The sequence below is a fragment of the Ranitomeya imitator genome, chromosome 3 (assembly GCF_032444005.1).
Source record: "Ranitomeya imitator isolate aRanImi1 chromosome 3, aRanImi1.pri, whole genome shotgun sequence".
Lineage (NCBI taxonomy): Eukaryota > Metazoa > Chordata > Amphibia > Anura > Dendrobatidae > Ranitomeya > Ranitomeya imitator.
Genome location: NC_091284.1, coordinates 87,779,884 through 87,800,495, shown reverse-complemented (window position 1 = coordinate 87,800,495; position 20,612 = coordinate 87,779,884). Strand labels below are relative to the sequence as shown.

General features: G+C 44.3%; 1 protein-coding gene across 3 annotated transcripts in view; it reads left to right on the top strand.

Annotated features, from left to right (window-relative positions):
- CTPS2 (CTP synthase 2) overlaps positions 1-20,612 on the top strand; it is a 307,360-nt gene that overhangs the window by 69,822 nt on the left and 216,926 nt on the right. For all 3 annotated transcript variants that reach the window (XR_011319771.1, XM_069761061.1, XM_069761060.1), the window contains 3 exons: positions 6,552-6,632; positions 7,156-7,307; positions 19,296-19,428. Coding sequence is in view for 2 of the 3 variants with exons in the window: in XM_069761061.1 (XP_069617162.1) it covers positions 6,552-6,632; positions 7,156-7,307; positions 19,296-19,428 (366 nt within the window). In the remaining variant the exon portion in view is untranslated. The remainder of the gene's footprint in view (positions 1-6,551; positions 6,633-7,155; positions 7,308-19,295; positions 19,429-20,612) is intronic.

Here is a 20,612-nt window from a genome sequence, read left to right as displayed (position 1 = left end):
TTTAGTGCAAGCCTAGATAGGTCCATGAAGGTCTTCTATACTTGTTATCTTGATAGTATCAATCAAGATGTTCTTCTCCAGTGATTGCTGTCTTTGTATGATGTGTCCATTTTAGGCAAGTCGTAGCTTGGTGTTGTGAATTCTGTGGCTGAATTCACTCCTGTGGTCACAAGTGGTACTGCAGCTTCTGGGCTTCCTCCCTCAGGTGTTCTGGTGAGCTCGTTGGCTGCCTTGTTATTTAACTCCACCTGATTCTGTCTTCCTTGCTCCTTGTCAATGTTCCAGTGTTGGATCTGAGCTTCTGGATCTTTCCTGTGGCCTGCTGCTCTGCTTAGATAAGTGCTTCTTTGCTTTTGTTGCTGTTTTTTCTGTCCAGCTTGTCTATTCGTTTTTGCTGGAAGCTCTGAGACGCAAAGGGTGTACCGCCGTGCCGTTAGTTCGGCACGGTGGGTCTTTTTGCCCCCTTTGCGTGGTTTTTTGCTTTAGGGTTTTTTGTAGACTGCAAAGTTCTCTTTGCTATCCTCGCTCTATCTAGAATATCGGGCCTCACTTTGCTGAATCTATTTCATCCCTACGTTTTGTCTTTTCATCTTGCTAACAGTCATTATATGTGGGGGGCTGCCTTTTCCTTTGGGGTATTTCTCTGAGGCAAGTCAGGCTTGTATTTCTATCTTCAGGCTAGTCAGTTCCTCAGGCTGTGCCGAGTTGCATAGGTAGTGTCAGGCGCAATCCACAGCTGCCTTTAGTTGTGTTTAGGATAGGTTCAGGTATTGCGGTCTACAGAGATTCGACGTCTCAGAGCTCGTTCTATTGTTTTTGGGTTATTGTCAGATCACTGTATGTGCTCTGATTGCTGGCACACTGTGTTACTGGATTGCCTTCATAACAGTACAAGGAGCCCAAACTAATGATTCTCAATAGAGGGAAAAAAGAAGCTCTGACATCATTTTTTTTTCTCAGCTCTGTGTTCAGTCTTTTTTTCCCCCTAGACATTAGGGTGCTTCAGGACACAGGTGTGGACATGGATATTCAGGCTCTGTGCTCTTCAATGGATAATCTCGTTATAAATGTACAAAAGATTCAAGATACAATTGATCAGAAATCTATGCTAGAACCAAGAATTCCTATTCCTGATTTGTTTTTTGGTGATAGAACTAAGTTTCTGAGCTTCAAAAATAATTGTAAGCTATTTCTGGCCTTGAAACCTCATTCTTCTGGTAATTCAGTTCAACAGGTTTTGATTATTATTTCTTTTTTGCGCGGCGACCCTCAGGACTGGGCATTTTCTCTTGCGCCAGGAGACCCTGCATTGAGTGGTGTCGATGCGTTTTTCCTGGCGCTCGGATTGCTGTACGATGAGCCTAATTCAGTGGATCAGGCTGAGAAAAATTTGCTGGCTTTGTGTCAGGGTCAGGATGAGATAGAAGTATATTGTCAGAAATTTAGGAAGTGGTCAGTACTCACTTTGTGGAATGAATCTGCGCTGGCAGCTTTGTTCAGAAAGGGTCTCTCTGAGGCTCTTAAGGATGTCATGGTGGGTTTTCCTATGACTGCTGGTTTGAATGAGTCTATGTCTTTGGCCATTCAATTCGGTCGTCGCTTGCGCGAGCGTAAATCTGTGCACCATCTGGCGGTATTGTCTGAGATTAAACCTGAGCCTATGCAGTGCGATAGGACTATGACCAGAGTTGAACGGCAAGAACACAGACGTCTGAATGGGCTGTGTTTCTACTGTGGTGATTCCACTCATGCTATTTCTGATTGTCCTAAGCGCACTAAGCGGTTCGATAGGTCTGCCGTCATTGGTACTGTACAGTCCAAATTCCTTCTGTCCATTACCTTGATATGCTCTTTGTCATCGTATTCTGTCATGGCGTTTGTGGATTCAGGCGCTGCCCTGAATCTGATGGATTTGGATTATGCTAAACGTTGTGGGTTTTTCTTGGAGCCTTTGCGGTGTCCTATTCCGTTGAGAGGAATTGATGCTACACCTTTGGCCAAGAATAAGCCTCAGTACTGGACCCAGCTGACCATGTGCATGACTCCTGCACATCAGGAAGTTATTCGCTTTCTGGTGCTACATAATCTGCATGATGTGGTCGTGTTGGGGTTGCCATGGCTACAAACCCATAATCCAGTATTGGATTGGAACTCTATGTCGGTTTCCAGCTGGGGTTGTCAGGGGGTACATGGTGATGTTCCATTTTTGTCTATTTCGTCATCCACTCCTTCTGAGGTCCCAGAGTTCTTGTCTGATTATCAGGATGTATTTGAAGAGCCCAAGTCCGATGCCCTACCTCCGCATAGGGATTGTGATTGTGCTATCAATTTGATTCCTGGTAGTAAATTCCCTTAAGGTCGTTTATTTAATTTATCCGTGCCTGAACACACCGCTATGCGCAGTTATGTGAAGGAAACCCTGGAGAAGGGACATACTCGCCCATTGTCATCACCACTGGGAGCAGGGTTCTTTTTTGTAGCCAAGAAGGATGGTTCGCTGAGACCGTGTATTGATTACCGCCTTCTTAATAAGATCACTGTTAAATTTCAGTATCCCTTGCCATTGTTATCTGACTTGTTTGCTCGGATTAAGGGGGCTAGTTGGTTCACTAAGAGAGATCTTCGTGGTGCGTATAATCTGGTGAGAATCAGGCAAGGAGATGAATGGAAAACGGCATTTAATACGCCCGAGGGTCATTTTGAGTATCTAGTGATGCCGTTCGGACTTGCCAATGCTCCATCTGTTTTTCAGTCTTTTATGCATGACATCTTCCGTGAGTATCTGGATAAATTCCTGATTGTTTACTTGGATGACATTTTGATCTTCTCAGATGATTGGGAGTCTCATGTGAAGCAGGTCAGAATGGTTTTCCAGGTCCTGCGTGCTAATTCTTTGTTCGTGAAGGGATCAAAGTGTCTCTTCGGTGTGCAGAAAGTTTCATTTTTGGGGTTCATCTTTTCCCCTTCTACTATCGAGATGGATCCGGTTAAGGTCCAAGCCATCCAGGATTGGACTCAGCCGACATCTCTGAAAAGTCTGCAAAAGTTCCTGGGCTTTGCTAATTTTTATCGTCGCTTCATCTGTAATTTTTCTAGCATTGCCAAACCATTGACCGATTTGACCAAGAAGGGTGCTGATTTGGTTAATTGGTCTTCTGCTGCCGTGGAAGCTTTTCAGGAGTTGAAGCGTCGTTTTTGTTCTGCCCCTGTGTTGTGTCAACCAGATGTTTCTCTTCCGTTCCAGGTCGAGGTTGATGCTTCTGAGATTGGAGCAGGGGCGGTTTTGTCACAGAGAGCTTCTGGTTGCTCAGTGTTGAAACCATGTGCTTTCTTTTCCAGGAAGTTTTCTGCTGCTGAGCGTAATTATGATGTGGGCAACCGAGAGTTGCTGGCCATGAAGTGGGCATTCGAGGAGTGGCGTCATTGGCTTGAAGGAGCTAAGCATCGCGTGGTGGTATTGACTGATCATAAGAACCTTACTTATCTCGAGTCTGCCAAGCGCTTGAATCCTAGACAGGCCCGTTGGTCGTTATTTTTTGCTCGCTTCGATTTTGTGATTTCGTACCTTCCGGGCTCTAAAAATGTGAAGGCGGATGCTCTGTCTAGGAGTTTTGTGCCCGACTCTCCGGGTTTATGGGAGCCGGCGAGTATCCTCAAGGAAGGAGTCATTGTGTCTGCCATCTCCCCTGATTTGCGGCGAGTGTTGCAAAAATTTCAGGCGAATAAACCTGATCGTTGTCCGGCGGAGAAACTGTTCGTCCCTGATAGGTGGACTAGTAAAGTTATCTCTGAACTTCATTGTTCGGTCTTGGCTGGTCATCCTGGAATCTTTGGTACCAGAGAGTTAGTGGCTAGATCCTTCTGGTGGCCATCTCTGTCACGGGACGTACGTACTTTTGTGCAGTCCTGTGGGATTTGTGCTAGGGCTAAGCCCTGCTGTTCACGTGCCAGTGGGTTGCTTTTGCCCTTGCCGGTCCCAAAGAGGCCTTGGACACATATTTCGATGGATTTCATTTCTGACCTTCCCGTTTCTCAGAAGATGTCAGTCATTTGGGTGGTCTGTGATCGCTTTTCTAAAATGGTCCATCTGGTGCCCTTGGTTAAATTGCCTTCCTCCTCTGATTTGGTGCCTTTGTTCTTCCAGCATGTGGTTCGTTTGCATGGCATTCCTGAGAATATTGTTTCTGACAGAGGTTCCCAGTTTGTTTCAAGGTTCTGGCGAGCCTTTTGTGGTAGGATGGGCATTGATCTATCTTTTTCCTCGGCTTTCCATCCTCAGACTAATGGCCAGACCGAACGAACCAATCAGACCTTGGAAACATATCTGAGATGTTTTGTTTCTGCAGACCAGGATGATTGGGTGTCCTTTTTGCCGTTGGCTGAGTTCGCCCTTAATAATCGGGCCAGCTCGGCTACCTTGGTCTCTCCATTTTTCTGCAATTCTGGGTTCCATCCTCGTTTCTCTTCAGGACAGGTTGAGTCTTCGGACTGTCCTGGTGTGGATTCTGTGGTGGACAGGTTGCAGCAGATCTGGACTCAGGTAGTGGACAATTTGACCTTGTCCCAGGAGAAGGCTCAACTTTTCGCTAATCGCAGACGCCGTGTGGGTCCCCGACTTCGTGTTGGGGATCTGGTTTGGTTATCTTCTCGTCATATTCCTATGAAGGTTTCCTCTCCTAAATTTAAACCTCGTTTTATTTGTCCGTATAGGATTTCTGAGATTCTCAATCCTGTGTCCTTTCGTCTGACCCTCCCGGACTCCTTTTCCATACATCATGTATTCCATAGGTCGTTGTTGCGGAGATACGTGGCACCTATGGTTCCATCTGTTGAGCCTCCTGCCCCTGTTTTGGTGGAGGGGGAATTGGAGTATATTGTGGAGAAAATTTTGGATTCTCGTGTCTCTAGACGGAAACTCCAGTATCTGGTTAAATGGAAGGGTTATGCTCAGGAAGATAATTCCTGGGTTTTTGCCTCTGATGTCCATGCTCCAGATCTTGTTCGTGCCTTTCATGTGGCTCATCCTGGTCGGCCTGGGGGCTCTGGTGAGGGTTCGGTGACCCCTCCTCAAGGGGGGGGTACTGTTGTGAATTCTGTGGATGAATTCACTCCTGTGGTCACAAGTGGTACTGCAGCTTCTGGGCTTCCTCCCTCAGGTGTTCTGGTGAGCTCGTTGGCTGCCTTGTTATTTAACTCCACCTGATTCTGTCTTCCTTGCTCCTTGTCAATGTTCCAGTGTTGGATCTGAGCTTCTGGATCTTTCCTGTGGCCTGCTGCTCTGCTTAGATAAGTGCTTCTTTGCTTTTGTTGCTGTTTTTTCTGTCCAGCTTGTCTATTCGTTTTTGCTGGAAGCTCTGAGACGCAAAGGGTGTACCGCCGTGCCGTTAGTTCGGCACGGTGGGTCTTTTTGCCCCCTTTGTGTGGTTTTTTGCTTTAGGGTTTTTTGTAGACTGCAAAGTTCTCTTTGCTATCCTCGCTCTATCTAGAATATCGGGCCTCACTTTGCTGAATCTATTTCATCCCTACGTTTTGTCTTTTCATCTTGCTAACAGTCATTATATGTGGGGGGCTGCCTTTTCCTTTGGGGTATTTCTCTGAGGCAAGTCAGGCTTGTATTTCTATCTTCAGGCTAGTCAGTTCCTCAGGCTGTGCCGAGTTGCATAGGTAGTGTCAGGCGCAATCCACAGCTGCCTTTAGTTGTGTTTAGGATAGGTTCAGGTATTGCGGTCTACAGAGATTCCACGTCTCAGAGCTCGTTCTATTGTTTTTGGGTTATTGTCAGATCACTGTATGTGCTCTGATTGCTGGCACACTGTGTTACTGGATTGCCTTCATAACAGCTTGGTGATCATTGCTTCGAGTTACATGTCTGCCTTGATTTGTTAGAAAATTGATTCGTTTGTTCCTCTTGCCATCCATGTGTGATTCTGAGTCACTTCTCACAGACAAGCGATGAGTAGGGGAACTCAAGGAGTCCAAGGTCAAAAGCCTGATCAGTACATCATAAACAAGAGACAAAGGCATAGTCAGGTCACTGTCCAAGGTCAGAATTTCAAGAAGGTAGCAGATCAAGACAAAGGGGCTAGGCAAATGGATGGCCAAAGGCGAATTAAAGGTCAGGCAATAAAGATGAGATAAAAAGATCACAAAACAAACATACACCACTTGAGGAAAGCTACAACTTCCAATCTTCTAATCATTGCCAGCTAGCTAAAAAGCCAGGTAACCACCCAGAACGGGTGACACCTGGAGGAAACCCCACAGGCCCAGCCAGATTGTACAGCTGAGCTCTCACTCACAATCCTGACAGCTCCTCATGCCCCTGATCCTATAGGGTGGCGGAGCTTTCATTCACAGCGTCTTTAGGACACTGAGTGGTGGAATCGTGACACCATGGTATTGTTAACATACTTATCCAGCACCACATTTCGAAGGCGTCAATACTTCTTTTGTCTTGTTTTTTTATCGTCCAGGTTTTCAGCATGTGTATTATTAATAAAGTCATAGGGATTTCAGGGGCCCTCTGACTGTTAACAATCATTTCTCGACAGATCGTGTGTAGAAGTACCAAACCCATAGAGATGGCGGTGAAGCAGAAGATCTCAATGTTCTGTCACGTGGAACCAGAACAGGTCAGTTATTTAATAATTATCTCAGTTTTGTTTTTTGATCAAATCTTCTCTTTATGTAGTTATACGAGTTTCCTTTGGGTTCGCTGGTTTTATCCCACAGTTAAAAAAAAAGATAAAATTAATTGGTAACATGGCCCCATGTCAGAAACATGGGAACTACATTATGAGCCACAGTGTTGACATGCCATATGCATGCTGTGCGTTGCTGGTGTTATTGCCAATCTTGATTATTTCAATGGCTGATTTCAATTTTGAGGAGTTATCCTAAAATTACATCTTATCACCTGATCACTGGGGATCCCACCTCTTGGACCTGCATTGATCATGATAATGGTGGTCCTGTGTTACCCTATAGAATGGAGTGGTGTCTTTGGGACTGAGAAAGTTAGCGATTGCTGTACTCCGCTTTCTCTGTTTGTCACATGAAGGATGAGTAGAATGGCAGCGTTAGTGATTGTGCTAAATGGAAACTTAGTTGATCAGTGGAGTAAATGATCACCAATGTGTCCAACTTCTTTTTCAGGTCATATTCATTCATGATGTGTCGTCGACTTATCGTGTGCCCATTTTACTTGAGGAGCAAGGAATTATTACATACTTTAAACACAGACTGGACCTCCCTGTGGATGACAAACCCACTGTGCAGCTTCTTAAATGGAAGAGAATGGCTGACAGGTATTCACTTTTCAGTCCTGTTTCATTATCGTGGGTTTCTGGCAGTGAATGTTTTATCATTTGTTTTGTGCACAAGGACTAATATAAATGATAACATTTTGGCTTCCTGCAGCTACCACTAGAGGGAGCTGAAGAGCGGACCGCATACAGATTATGCAAATTCAAGGGTTTTCCAGGAAATAAAAATATGTAAGGTGAAGAACAACATAAAATAAAAAGATGCAGTGCCTACCTGATAAATAATTCCTCTACCATTTCAGCACCGCCGCCCTATTGTTTGCTACAATTTTTTGTTTGCTGGCCACTGTGATAACGTGTTGAAAATCTGTATGTTACATTTAGGTACCATTTCTCACTCTGCAATGTTTATTTTAATTATTATTGCATTATGTTCTTTGAGCTATAAACCAACGTATGAAAACAAGTGCACAAAAAAGTCTCATAAAATATTACATTTTATTGAATGCGCTTAAAAAAGTTTTTTTAAATCGAAAGGTCAAAAATGTACAAAAGCAGAATGTTCCTAGGGTGGTACCAGTCAAATGTACGAGGTATGACATATACAATGAAGAGACCAATTGTAAGTAGGTAAAAAAAAACCTCACTAAAACCGTACCCCAAATCAAAAAGCAAATGCCATGGCTGAAACTAAATCATTTAGTGAGCAAATTGCGAGAAGACAATACTTACAAACAAAGATGGTATGCTGATAAAAAGGGGTCAAGTACATGCGTCCTGGTCCACCAATTTGTAAAGCGCTGCGGAATATGTTGGCGCTATATAAATAAAATTATTATTATCATTAACAGCCCCAATGCACGTTTCACCCAGAGGCTTCGTCAGGGGACGTGTTCTGTGAGCCATAGTGTTATAATGTAACTTAATCTATTTAGAAAAGGTGCTTTACCAGTGATGCTTGTGTTCAATGCCCCTGATGAAGCCACAGGAGAGGTGAAACATGGCAGTGGTTCACTATTAGCTTGTGCACTCTATATATTTTAATCACCACAGTACCATGCAAGTTAAAGATTAGCGATGAGCGAGTGTACTCGTTGCTCGGGTTTTCCTGAGCACGCTCGGGTGACCTCCGAGTATTTATGACTGCTCGGAGATTTAGTTTTCATCGCGGCAGCTGAATGATTTACAGCTACTAGCCAGCCTGAGTACATGTGGGGGTTGCCTGGTTGCTAGGGAATCCCCACATGTATTCAAGCTGGCTAGTAGCTGTAAATAATTCAGCTGCGGCAATGAAAACGAAATCTCCGAGCACTAAAAAATACTCGGATACCACCCAGGCGTGCTCGGTAAAACCGGAGCAATGAGTATATTCGCTCATCACTATTAATGATAGAGACGGCTCTCTGGATGTCTGTCTGTGATATAGTAGTTCATGTGCGAGTTGCACTCTGAGACTTACAGTAATCCTAGCACATAGCGAACACTTTTATCTACACTTAATGGACAGAAGTATTGGGGCATATATTTCTTTTATTCACATATATAGCTGCCCTATGCTCCCGATGTTTACCGCTTTCATAGACAGAAGGACTCCGCACATGCTGTGCTGTAAGCAGTGCTCTCTATGTACCGTATAACCAGTATCTGTGTCCACACTTCTAATAGCTGTAGTCTGAGTGTCTGAGTGATAATTAATATAAAAGCTGACTTATGACTTTTCATGGATAATTCTGTCAAGTTTACTAAATTCTTCAGCAGAAAATCCTGGCTTCTCTGCTTCATTATGGAAATATATTGGACAATTTCAAGTGATGCTCTGGGCGACTGTCTCTAGAGATTTTTCTGTCTTTGTTAAATTGATTTTTTTGTTCTTCCCCTTTATAAATTTACAGAACAACAGAACAAAAATGGAGCCCCAGCACAAATGAGCTATTTTAAAGTGAAATATTGAAAAGTCGTTTTTAATTACAATGTGACCCCCCCAGAGTGATATTCTGCCATTGCACGGACTGTATGCGATAGCTTGGTATGATCTCTGAAGTTAGTTTTAGGTGCAGAGCTTCTCATTGACACTAGGTCTGACTTATTGAAGGGGTCATGGCTGCTTTCTCACAAGAATAGTGCCGCACCTGTCAGTAGGTTGTGTGCGGTACTGGAGCTCAGACCCATTCACTTCCATGGAGCCAAACAACTGCACCAGCCTTGGTGCGCCCTTACTCTGTACAATCCAATTAAACAATCATAACCTACAAATGAATGTTAAAACTAAAAAAATCTATGGTTGATCTTACTGTTTGTCATTTTCTGTATAATCCTAAAGGCCACAGAAATGATTATTCTGCTGCTTTTTTGTTGTTTTTTTGACTGGTGGTCAAAAATGGCGCTCCACTAAAGGACAGGGCTTCACAGGCCAACATGGTCCCTCTTGAACGAGCATAGGAAACATACAACTATATCTTAAATAGAGATCATATATGTTGGTGCCATATAAGTAACTCAGTCAAAATATAAAATGGCCGGACCTGTGGCCACTAGGGTTGAGCGACTTTTCTTTTTATAGGATCGGGTCGGGTTTCACAAAACCCGACTTTTTCAAAAGTCGGGTCGAGTGAAATAGGCCGATCCTATAGAAAAGTCGGGGTCGGCCGAAACACGAAACCCAATGCAGTGCATTGGGTTTCTAATGGTTCCCAGGGTCTGAAGGAGAGGAAACTCTCCTTCAGGCCCTGGGATCCATATTTAAGTGTAAAATAAAGAATCAAAATAAAAAATATTGATATACTTACCCTCGGACGCACCCTGGTTCTCACCGGCATCCTTCCTTCCTAAGAATGAGCGCCTGAAGGACCTTCGATGACGTCACGGCTTGTGATTGGTCGCGTGAGCGGTCACATGGGCGTCACGCGACAAATCACAAGCCGCGACGTCATCTAAGGTCCTTCAGGCGCTGATTCTTAGGAAGGAAGGCTGCGGGTTAGAACCAGGGCGCGTCCGAGGGTGAGTATATACGTATTAGGAATATACTCACCCTCGGACGCGCCCTCGGACGCTTCCTTCCTAAGAATTAGTGCCTGAAGGACCTTAGATGACGTCGCGGCTTGTGATTGGTCGCGTGACCGCCCATGTGACCGCTCACGCAACCAATTACAAGCCGCGACGTCATCGCAGGCGCTCATTCTTAGGAAGGAAGGCTGCCGGTGAGAACCAGGGCGCGTCCGAGGGTGAGTATATCAATATTTTTTTATTCTTTATTTTACACTTAAATATGAATTCCGATACCGATTCCCGATATCTTAAACATATCGGAACTCTGTATCGGAATTCCGATTCCAGATCAGAAGATCGCCGACCTCATGGCCGACCCCACACAGGGGTCGGGTCGGGTTTCATGAAACCCGACTTTGCCAAAAGTCGGCGACTTCTGAATCTGGCCGACCCGTTTCGCTCAACCCTAGTGGCCACAAACCAGATTCTTTCAAGCCACCTCCTACCTACTGGCATCGCAGCTCCTCTTCTGATTAGTAGGCCCGGTGTAACGTCTTACGTTTGTCTCTGTGCAATAATTACATTTTGTTGGGCCTACAAACAGAAGACGTGCTGGGGATGAGCAAATCAAGGAGGAGGTTTGCATGGCTCCGACATTGCTATTGGACCAGGGTCCAGAAAATATTTGAAGTCCACTTTTAGCTCGGTTACATTCCTCTCTGCCTCTATTTCTCAACATGAACGCCTCTATGCATTTCTGCTGACGTGTGACTATTACACCAGAGTTGAAGCCCAATACATCGTCTTTGCCTTTCAATCTTGCAGATGTAGAGTTCAGCTTAATGTGTTGTTATGGATGCCTCTTGGGACTTTTCTGTCTCCTTATATAGATTCACAGATTGGATTAGATTGACTCTTCTTTTCACTGCCAAGCAGTAACTGGGCTTCTCTGCCCCGACACACATGCATTGTATATTACCTTTTAGGCAAGAAGCTCTATTCTTATTTCAGTTCATATAAAATCAAGAATCAGCAGTACAGAAGTCTCACTGACAGTTACAGAAGTCGTTTGCTCCAGTGCTTGCCTCAAAAAGTTGTGCAACCAAATTATTTAGTTAAGGGTATCGTCATTTTTGTCCAGGCCAGTTTCTTTAGTTTTTCTTTTTGCGTTTTTCTGTCGAACCACAATTTAAAAGCAAAGACTGATTCTCATTAGTTGATATTCAGTAAACTTAAATTGAAAATTACTTTTTGTCATTTCTAGTTATTTCAGTGATTATTGTGAGTGTTTCTTACTGTAAAGGTACCTTCACACTAAACGACGCTGCAGCGATCCAGACAACGATCCGGATCGCTGCAGAGTCGCTGTTTTGTCGCTGGAGAGCTGTCACACAGACAGCTCTCCAGCGACCAACGATGCCGGTAACCAGGGTAAACATCGGGTTACTAAGCGCAGGACCGCGCTTAGTAACCCGATGTTTACCCTGGTTACCATCCTAAAAGTGAAAAAAACAAACGCTTCATACTTACCTTCCGCTGTCTGTCCCCGGCGCTGTGCTTCTCTGTACTGGCTATGAGCACAGCGGCCGGAAAGCAGAGCGGTGACGTCACCGCTCTGCTTTCCGGCCGCTGTGCTCTCAGTGAGTGCAGGAAAGCACAGCGCCGGGGACAGACAGCGGAAGGTAAGTATGAAGCGTTTGTTTTTTTTACTTTTAGGATGGTAACCAGGGTAAACATCGGGTTACTAAGCGCGACCCTGCGCTTAGTAACGCGATGTTTACCCTGGTTACCAGCGAAGACCTCGCTGAATCGGTGTCACACACGCCGATTCAGCGATGTCAGCGGGAGAGCCAGCGACCAAAGAAAGTTCTGGCCTTCTAGCCCCGACCAACGACATCACAGCAGGATTCTGATCGCTGCTGCGTGTCACACTGAACGATATCGCTAGCGAGGACGCTGCAACATCACGGATCGCTAGCGATATCGTTTAGTGTGAAGGTACCTTAACAGAAGGGTACCAACAATTTTGTCCATGTAGTAAATGACTGCCAGGAGTAGAGTTTGTAGAGAGAAGTTATTTGGTTCCTCAGAAACAACCCTGCCTAGATATGAAGTAGTGTAGGAGAAGAATATTACTCCATGTCCAGACTTCTGTCCCACTCAGAGATATCAGATAGCCGAGTGACAATCCCATTGTAAGCTGTAATGGTTTTCATTCTCTGTTGTCATTGTTAGAGGTTAAAAACCCCCAATAATATGAGTATTAGTAATTCACAGCTTGTTGGAAGAGGACAACTCAAGGATTCAGTATCTTAAAGCAGTACCAAGCAAGTAAAACTCTCACTCAATATTCTTCAAAAACCTTGAGATCCTGTGAGGCTGATTTAGAATCAGTTAAATTACTCTTTATTCTCCTAATCTACTTTATTTTTCATGAAAAATTAACTGGAAGTTATCAGAGCCCTGACTCTCTTATTACTAGGACTTAGTACTGAAATCTTGGTTTGACCTTCTGGAGTCTACAGTTTTTAAGGAACTAACGAAACATTAACTGGACTGTATCATCAGAAAATAACCATAATCATTTCTAGAGTGCTCAGCTTAGGAGGAACCTGTATCCCTCCTTTGAAATGAGTAGTGGCCACGCTTATCACTACTGCTCCACTCATGGTCTTTGAACCTGATGGAAATAGACAAGAACACCACCCAGGAATGTGTCTAGCATCTTCTCTGTGGCCCAGAAGGTTGAGAGGACCTCCTCAGGTGCAAGTACATTGTAGTTTTGCAGGAAATAGCACGTTACTTTTTGGCAGGGTTATGTGGGGTCTTCGATAAATGGCGCTATTATCTATGCCAGTGGTTCTCAACCTTTCTAATGCCGTGACCCCGCAATACGGTTCCTCATGTTGCGGTGACCCCCAACCCAAAAAATAATTTTGGTGGCTACTTTAAAACTGTAATTTTATTAGTTATGATTCGGAATGTAAATATCTGATATGCATTATGTATTGTATTCTCATTGCTACAAATCAAACATAATAAATAATCACAAAAACAATTACCGTATATACTCGAGGAGGCAGCGGCACCGAAGATCAGCTGTCCGGGGGAAGGAGCGGGACGCCGGGAGCAGGTAAGTATGTCATATTTACCTTCCCTCGTTCCACACGCCGGGCGCCGCTCCATCTTCCCGGCGTCTCTCCGCACTGACTGTGCAGGTCAGAGGGCGCGATGACGCATATAGTGTGCGCGCCGCCCTCTGCCTGATCAATCAGTGCAGAGAGACGCCGGGAAGATGGCGCCGAGGAGCTGCAAGCAAGAGAGGTGAGTATGTGTTTTTTTATTGCAGCAGCAGCAGCAGCAGCACAGATTTATGTGGAGCATCTATGGGGCAATGGTGCAGAGCGCTATATGGCAGAGCTATGGGGCAACGGTGCAGAGCACTATATGGCACAGCTGTGGGGCAATGGTGCAGAGCACTATATGGCAGAGCTATGGGGCAACAGTGCAGAGCACTGTATGGCACAGCTATGGGGCAACAGTGCAGAGCACTATATGGCACAGCTATGGGGCAACGGTGCAGAGCACTGTATATATGGCACAGCTTTATGTGGAGTATCTATCTGGGGCAACGGTGCAGAGCATTGTATATGGCACAGCTTATACTCGGGTCGGCTTATACTCGAGTATATACGGTATATGTTGAGAAATATTTATTACGAATTCCAATAAATAACATTTCACCATGGCATACCATGGGTTTAAATATAACAGTAAACAACAGTGCAATATTTTGCAACAGCCTGATGCACACACATGTCGGCGCCACATGTTTAATGCGGCTGTCAGAGATTGACAGTGGCATGGCATTTAACATGCGCCATACATGTAAGGCGGATGTTGTGAAGGGGTCAAATATCTGAGGGCGCCTTCCCCACTGTGTCACCTAATTTTCTGTGTGCCCCTTTCTCCACAGCGTCACCTAATTTCCTGAGGGCCCCCGGGCCCTTCCCCACTGTTTCATCTAATTTCATGAGGGCCCCCTTCCCCAGAGGTGAAATGGTGGGAGAGGTGATCCACAGTAAATTAGGAGACAGTGGGGAAGGGGGAGGGGACCACAGGAAATTAGAAATTTTCTATGGGGGACCCCCACCTTGTTGTGTCACCTTCAGATTGCAGGGGGGCCTCCCATAACTGTCTCAGTGTCTCAAACTATGCTGCAGGCTGCCTGCAGGCATATTTTACTTACACCTTACTGACTGGCTGCGATCATCCAAAAAAATGTGACGTCCCTCAGCTCCAGGCAGCCTCCAATCATAGTATTGCAGACAGTGCGCGCGCCTGTGTGCCTGACCTGTGGTGTGCTGCTTGGGCAGGAGGACAGATGACCAATCACAGCACAGCTCATTGAGGTGTGCTGTGACCTGTGAGGTCACACAAAGAAAACTAATGCTGATTGGCTGCTCCTGCCTGCATCTGTCAGCCAATCCGCATTAGAATACACCCTTAGTCCAGACTCCAGTCAGACCACAGTTTTATTGATGAAGAGGCGGAGTCGAGGGCGGGCAAAGTAACAATAAACAGGTCGGTGATGATGGACAGTGCAGACTCAGTGCAGACAGTGCGTCGTGCGGGTGCGTGTGTCCCTCCCTGTCTTCTCCTCTCTGACTCTGAGTCACACAGTCAGCTGTTTCCTCGGACTGTGCTGTGTGCTGGCTGAAGTCAGTGAGGTCGGCACTCGCACCACGCTGCGCACGGGCCGCTCTTATCAAGAGCCTCTGAGCACAGACTCGGCGTCGCCGTCGCAGGCCAGTGCGAGATGAGTGTGTGTGATCATTTCAGATGTGAAGGAGCGAGCAGCTGCCGCGCGGCTGCTTGCACAGCACTTCACATTCTTCAGTACAGCATGTGCGCTGACCGCCGGCTATAATAATAAACTGTGCACCGCCGCATGCAGGGCAGGGACAAATGAAGGAGGCAGGGGCTGGGGGCGGGCGGGGCCCACCGGAGGATTCTCCGGTGTCCCGGTGCCCCAGTCCGAGCCTGCATACGGGGGAAGGTGGATGGGGAGGTGAGAGAGGTGGCGACCCCTGTGTTTTGGTCGTTCGACCCCCCTCGGGGTCGCGACCCCCAGGTTGAGAACCGCTGATCTATGCATTTAATATTCCTACTTTGCTGTTGTTGCAGTTTCTTGTCATTACACGGTGGAGATCCATTTGGGGCCCTTTAATTTTGAGTTACACCCGTACATTCATCTATCTCATTGAATGGAGCAATAGTGTGTTAGGGCTAGCGGAACGCACCGAGTAAATGTAGACGTTTATTATAATTGGTGCATTCGCAGCCCGGGGTCCACCGTGCAGGAGGAACCTGCTGCTAGTTAATGGTGGCACTGTTTGGCGGTATAGACTAGCTCTGTTACTTCACAGAGTAGCCATGAAAGGAAAGCACTGCGCCCTGTTAGCCTCACAGGAGCACAAGCTTACTGCCGAACTGATAGCAGTCAGTGGTTATGCAAACACGCAATCTCCTCACCGGAGGTGCCGGTATTCTAGGGGCTTATTTCAGCCGGGTCCCTGAATATATTCACTCATAACCACACTGGTGCAAAGTACATACTTGGATTGATACTAGCGCGGCCATGCGAACCTTTTATAGCTGCAGCACGTACAGGACCTTCCTAGAAGGACAAATGAGAGGCTGTCACAGAGCCTGAGCAACTTCAGGACCTTCCTCGAGAACCAATGGGTTTTGCTGCAGTATCTAAGCATGTGACCCTTGATCTCCAATGAGAGATCTTACCCTGGGCATGCTCAGAAGAGAAAAAGCAGGACTTAGTCCCAAAAGCGTCTGCTCGCCCATGCCCAGCACTGGCTTCAATAGCAGAAGCTGGAAAAGCAGCAGTAACCCTTTGCACAGAGTCAGACTGAGCGAGACGCTGGGACTGACGTCTCCGCTGAGCAAGCTCCACTGCGGCAGGAGAAGAATGGGAGACCGCAGCAGAGATGGCCCGAGATTCCCCCTGTGCAGAGGCGCGAACTCGACCCCTAACATAGTGCTTGAGCAATGCTTCATAGAAACAGGCAACTCGGGACCCTTGTTCTTATGATCAGTGGGGTCCCTTTGATCATCAATTTGGTGGATAGATGATAAATGGTTTTCGTTGGACAATTGTCTCCAAGTAGGATCTCCTCTTCTCTAAATCTGCCCCCTTTCCCTACTTATAGGTCTTGCTCCAGCACTGGATGTACAGACGGTGGACACATCCTTAGGTGTGTGATATTGGACAGGGCCACAAAGAAAATATTAGGACAAGTGTTACTAGTATTTTGCTTTTTTTTTCTAACTTTTCTTAATAATTACAAGTCTTGTTTTCTCCATCGCAGATTGACATGGTAGATTCATGCCCTTTGTTACACTTGGGCTTTTTACCAGTAGAATATCTTTCAACAACAAGTGTAAATTCAACAATCGGGTTGAGGAAAGAAGCGACATATATACTTTGGCCCCAGTGTAGAAGCATCAATTCTAAGCTCGGACTTGTTTTTATCCACTCTCAACAACAGTTTTTAGATGACACCGGAGAATAGTATTTCGAGAATTGTCTGAACTGTAATTGCAATCCATTTGTTACATCCTCGTGTAGGTAATTCTATGTTTTCTCTGACTTTTATGCTGTCACATTCCAGTGACAGAATCAATAGGAATTATTTGTTTTACTTTTTTTTGTTTTATTTAAAAGGTTGAAGTAGAAGGAATGTCGAAATATAATTCACTTTCATATCCCCCCAAACAACCTGTCTAAGCAATTGAAGTAGTCCAAGTGACTGACATATTCCCTGTAAGAGCTTAGGAACCTGTCCATGGAACAAACCGAATATATACCATTGAGATGTTCTTAAATCCGTATCACTATAAAGTGCATGTAAATAAGACGGCCATTGGCTTGGATGGATCATTGATTAATCAGCGGTGTGTTTTCACAGAGGAGAGCGGAGGAATGTGCCGGTGAATAATCTGATCCGCTCAGTTTCATGTTCTTACTGAAATATGGCTTTGTGAGTTTTTGATATTTTATTACAGAATTCGGCATTTTACAGTAGCAGATTGGGTCATTTCTTACAAGGGCTGTATCTTTTAAAGGAATGCTATAAGAGTTGTTAACATGCCTTAGAGGGGTTGTCCACTTTATCTTTTTTAACAAATACGTTGGTACCACGTTTTTGTAGCACTTACTAATATATAACTATTACAGTTTCTCCTCCTTTACTTTTCACTGTAGACTTCCCGATCACAAAATGGCTGCTGATGGAGGAGCATGTGACCAGACCTGTCCAATCAGCTTTCTCCAATTGAAAACACTTCTTATGAAAAAGCTGTATAAGGAGTTGGAGGAGACTGATGAACAAGTCTGGCCACATGCTCCTCCATCAGCAGCTGTTTTTAGTACAGGAGAGCTGTGCAGACTGAAACAGAACCTGTAATACTTATATATTAGTAAGTGTCACAACCTCACGTTCCAACACATTAGTTAAAATAAAGATATAGTGGATAATCCCTTTAAGGGGTTGGACGACCAAAAAAAAAAAATCCATTTTAAAATAGCCTTTTATGGCATTCTGAGTTAATATAGGCATTGTACCTCTATATTGCCATTGTACTTAGAGTATCTTTCTCTCTTGAGAATTTGTCTTTTCCTAAATTTCACAGGCCACCCATACATGTGACTGAAAACTCTGTAATGCCCAATTTCCCCTTGTCTGTCACTTTGCAATGCACTGTGTTATAAGTTTCTTGTCTAAGGACCATTCTACCAAGTTGTCCCAAGTGGGGAACTTGTGCCCATTTTTAGAAAAACCGTTACTTTTGTATACTTGTCAACATTTCAATGCTCCAAACCTCGGCATTCAAGCCCCACGCCTTGGATCAGGGCAGCCCCCAAAATGCAGAAGAATGCCCACTTTGCTGGTTTGGATTGGTGGGTTGTCCCATGTTTGTGTACATTTGACCACAAATCGGTTGTATCTGGAATTGTGACTTAGCTTTATAGCTCATAAAACCTAAGGGGCAGAGATAAGTGATATGTCAAAACATAATGATAGATACTGTGCTATATATGCACCAAAAATGAACCAAGGGTTTTCTCAAATGATATACCCCAAATAAGCTGTTCCAAAATCAGAAGAAATGCATAAAAATAAGGTGTAATAGAAAGTGGCTGGAGATGGTCATGGCGCTCCGTCATGATGATGGACATGGCACTCTGTCATAGTGATGGACATGGCGCTCAGTCATGATGATGGACATGGTGCTCAGTCATGATGATGGACATGGTGCTCCGTCATGGTGATGGACATGGTGATCCGCCATGGTGATGGACATGGCGCTCCGTCATGGTGATGGACATAGCTCTCTGTCATGATGATTGGCAGGGCTCTGATCTTATAGTTACTATAATGGGCATAGTAAGCCAGTATACAGAGTATAATAGCAGTGATAAATAAAAATGTATAGATATGTGACAACGATCGGCGAATACCCCATACAAGGCTAGTGGTATACGGCACTACCGGAGGTACAAGGTCTTCAGACACTATAGATAATAAGCGTAATGATTCTATAAACATTATTGCACATCCGTATGTTGTATCAAAAATACAAAGTCACATCAACAAAGAATGAGAATAAAGCATAAATGCAGAAATAGATCAGTAGGATCCTGTGCAGAGAACACTGTGTAGAGAGGGGGGAGGTGAATTGTGACCTAGTGTGAATGGTGGATCCTGTGTTACTTGTGTTACCTTTCATTGTAATTCTGTGTTGACAATAAGGGAACTACTGAAAATATTTGCAGAACAGGATGATTAGTCTATTATGTGGCTGATCGGTCAGAATAATAACAGTATATTTTTACGATTTTTTTTAAAGTGACCTAAAAAAAATTTAAATAAGTTAAGAAAATCTTAAAATATTTAACATAAACACTTGATTTAAACAATTAGTAATTTTCTGACAAGTTCCATTAATTGTAACCCTTTCTACTAGGTACGAGCGACTCCTACAGACCTGCTCCATTGCTCTGGTCGGAAAATATACTAAACTAAGTGATTGTTACACATCAGTCTTCAAAGCCCTTGAGCATTCTGCACTGGCCATCAATCATAAGCTGAATTTAATGGTAAGTCTTTGTTGTTTTATCATGATGGCCAACAGTTCAGAAAATATCACGGCCTGCGAAATATCGTCTCCAAGCCTTCTGACCCATTTACAGGTGTAAACAGTTGTCAAGATTCCAGCGTTTCTGTCTCATAGGACACCATAATTGTGTTATGTAAATGAGGTGAACAACCGAACGATGTGTCCAAGTCACTCGTTCATTAAATAATTTATACAATCGAAACATTATTATTGCTCGCTCATTGATTGTGTCGTGTAAATGCAAATTGTCCACAATCAATAGTATGTCTTCTGCATTATTCAATAGATGTAAATCATTAATGATTTATTACAAGATTCTTGTCAAATCTAAATACTTGTCTGCCATCGTGTAGATTGGTTATCCTGATTGCATCGATGATCGCTTCCACTAATCTACACATGTAGCAGTGCTCAGAATGCTCAGCTTTGTATAACCCCGCCCAGACCACTGATTGACAACTAACCCTGTACACTATACATTGTCAGCAAGCTGCCAATCAGTGGTGGGGGCGGGGTTACGCAGTTTAGCTGGACTGTCTAGCACGCAACACCTAGTCCTGCAGTGATAATCTACTGCTGATAAAACAGTTATAACTATAGCAAGTTGCTGAGAAAATGACACATCCCTGTAATCAGGCTCTCTGCCCCTACATTATGCTGCTCACAGATTAATTAGCAAAACCCGCTGACAAATTCCCTTTAAGCTGGGTTTGCACACACAAGTCTCTGTCCAATCAATCCAATCTTACAGATGATAAAACTGGTCTGAGTTTGCCATTTACTCTACTGTAACAGATGTTCTCTTCTTCCCCTTCTGTTGTAATCGTCCTGAAAATGAAATCTTCCTATTCCTTGTAACGGCGTTGTCTTCCTGGCCCCAATTCTAAATTTGCGTTTTTAAAAGCTACATTTTATAAGCCACTTTTCTTTTTTTCTTGTGTTATTCGATGCAGTTTTTGCTCCAATTTTTTTTTTTTAAAGCAACACAAGTGGTTGACATATTTTGCACAAAGTAAAAAAGTCATCTTTATTTTTGTCTTTAATCTTTTATTTTTTATTTTTTAGACTATTTACATTAAAAAGTCTCATGTTTTGCAAAATGTCACAAAAAATGGGCAAAAAAATGTTATGGTGCGCATAAAGTTACTCCAGAGTGGGACTGGA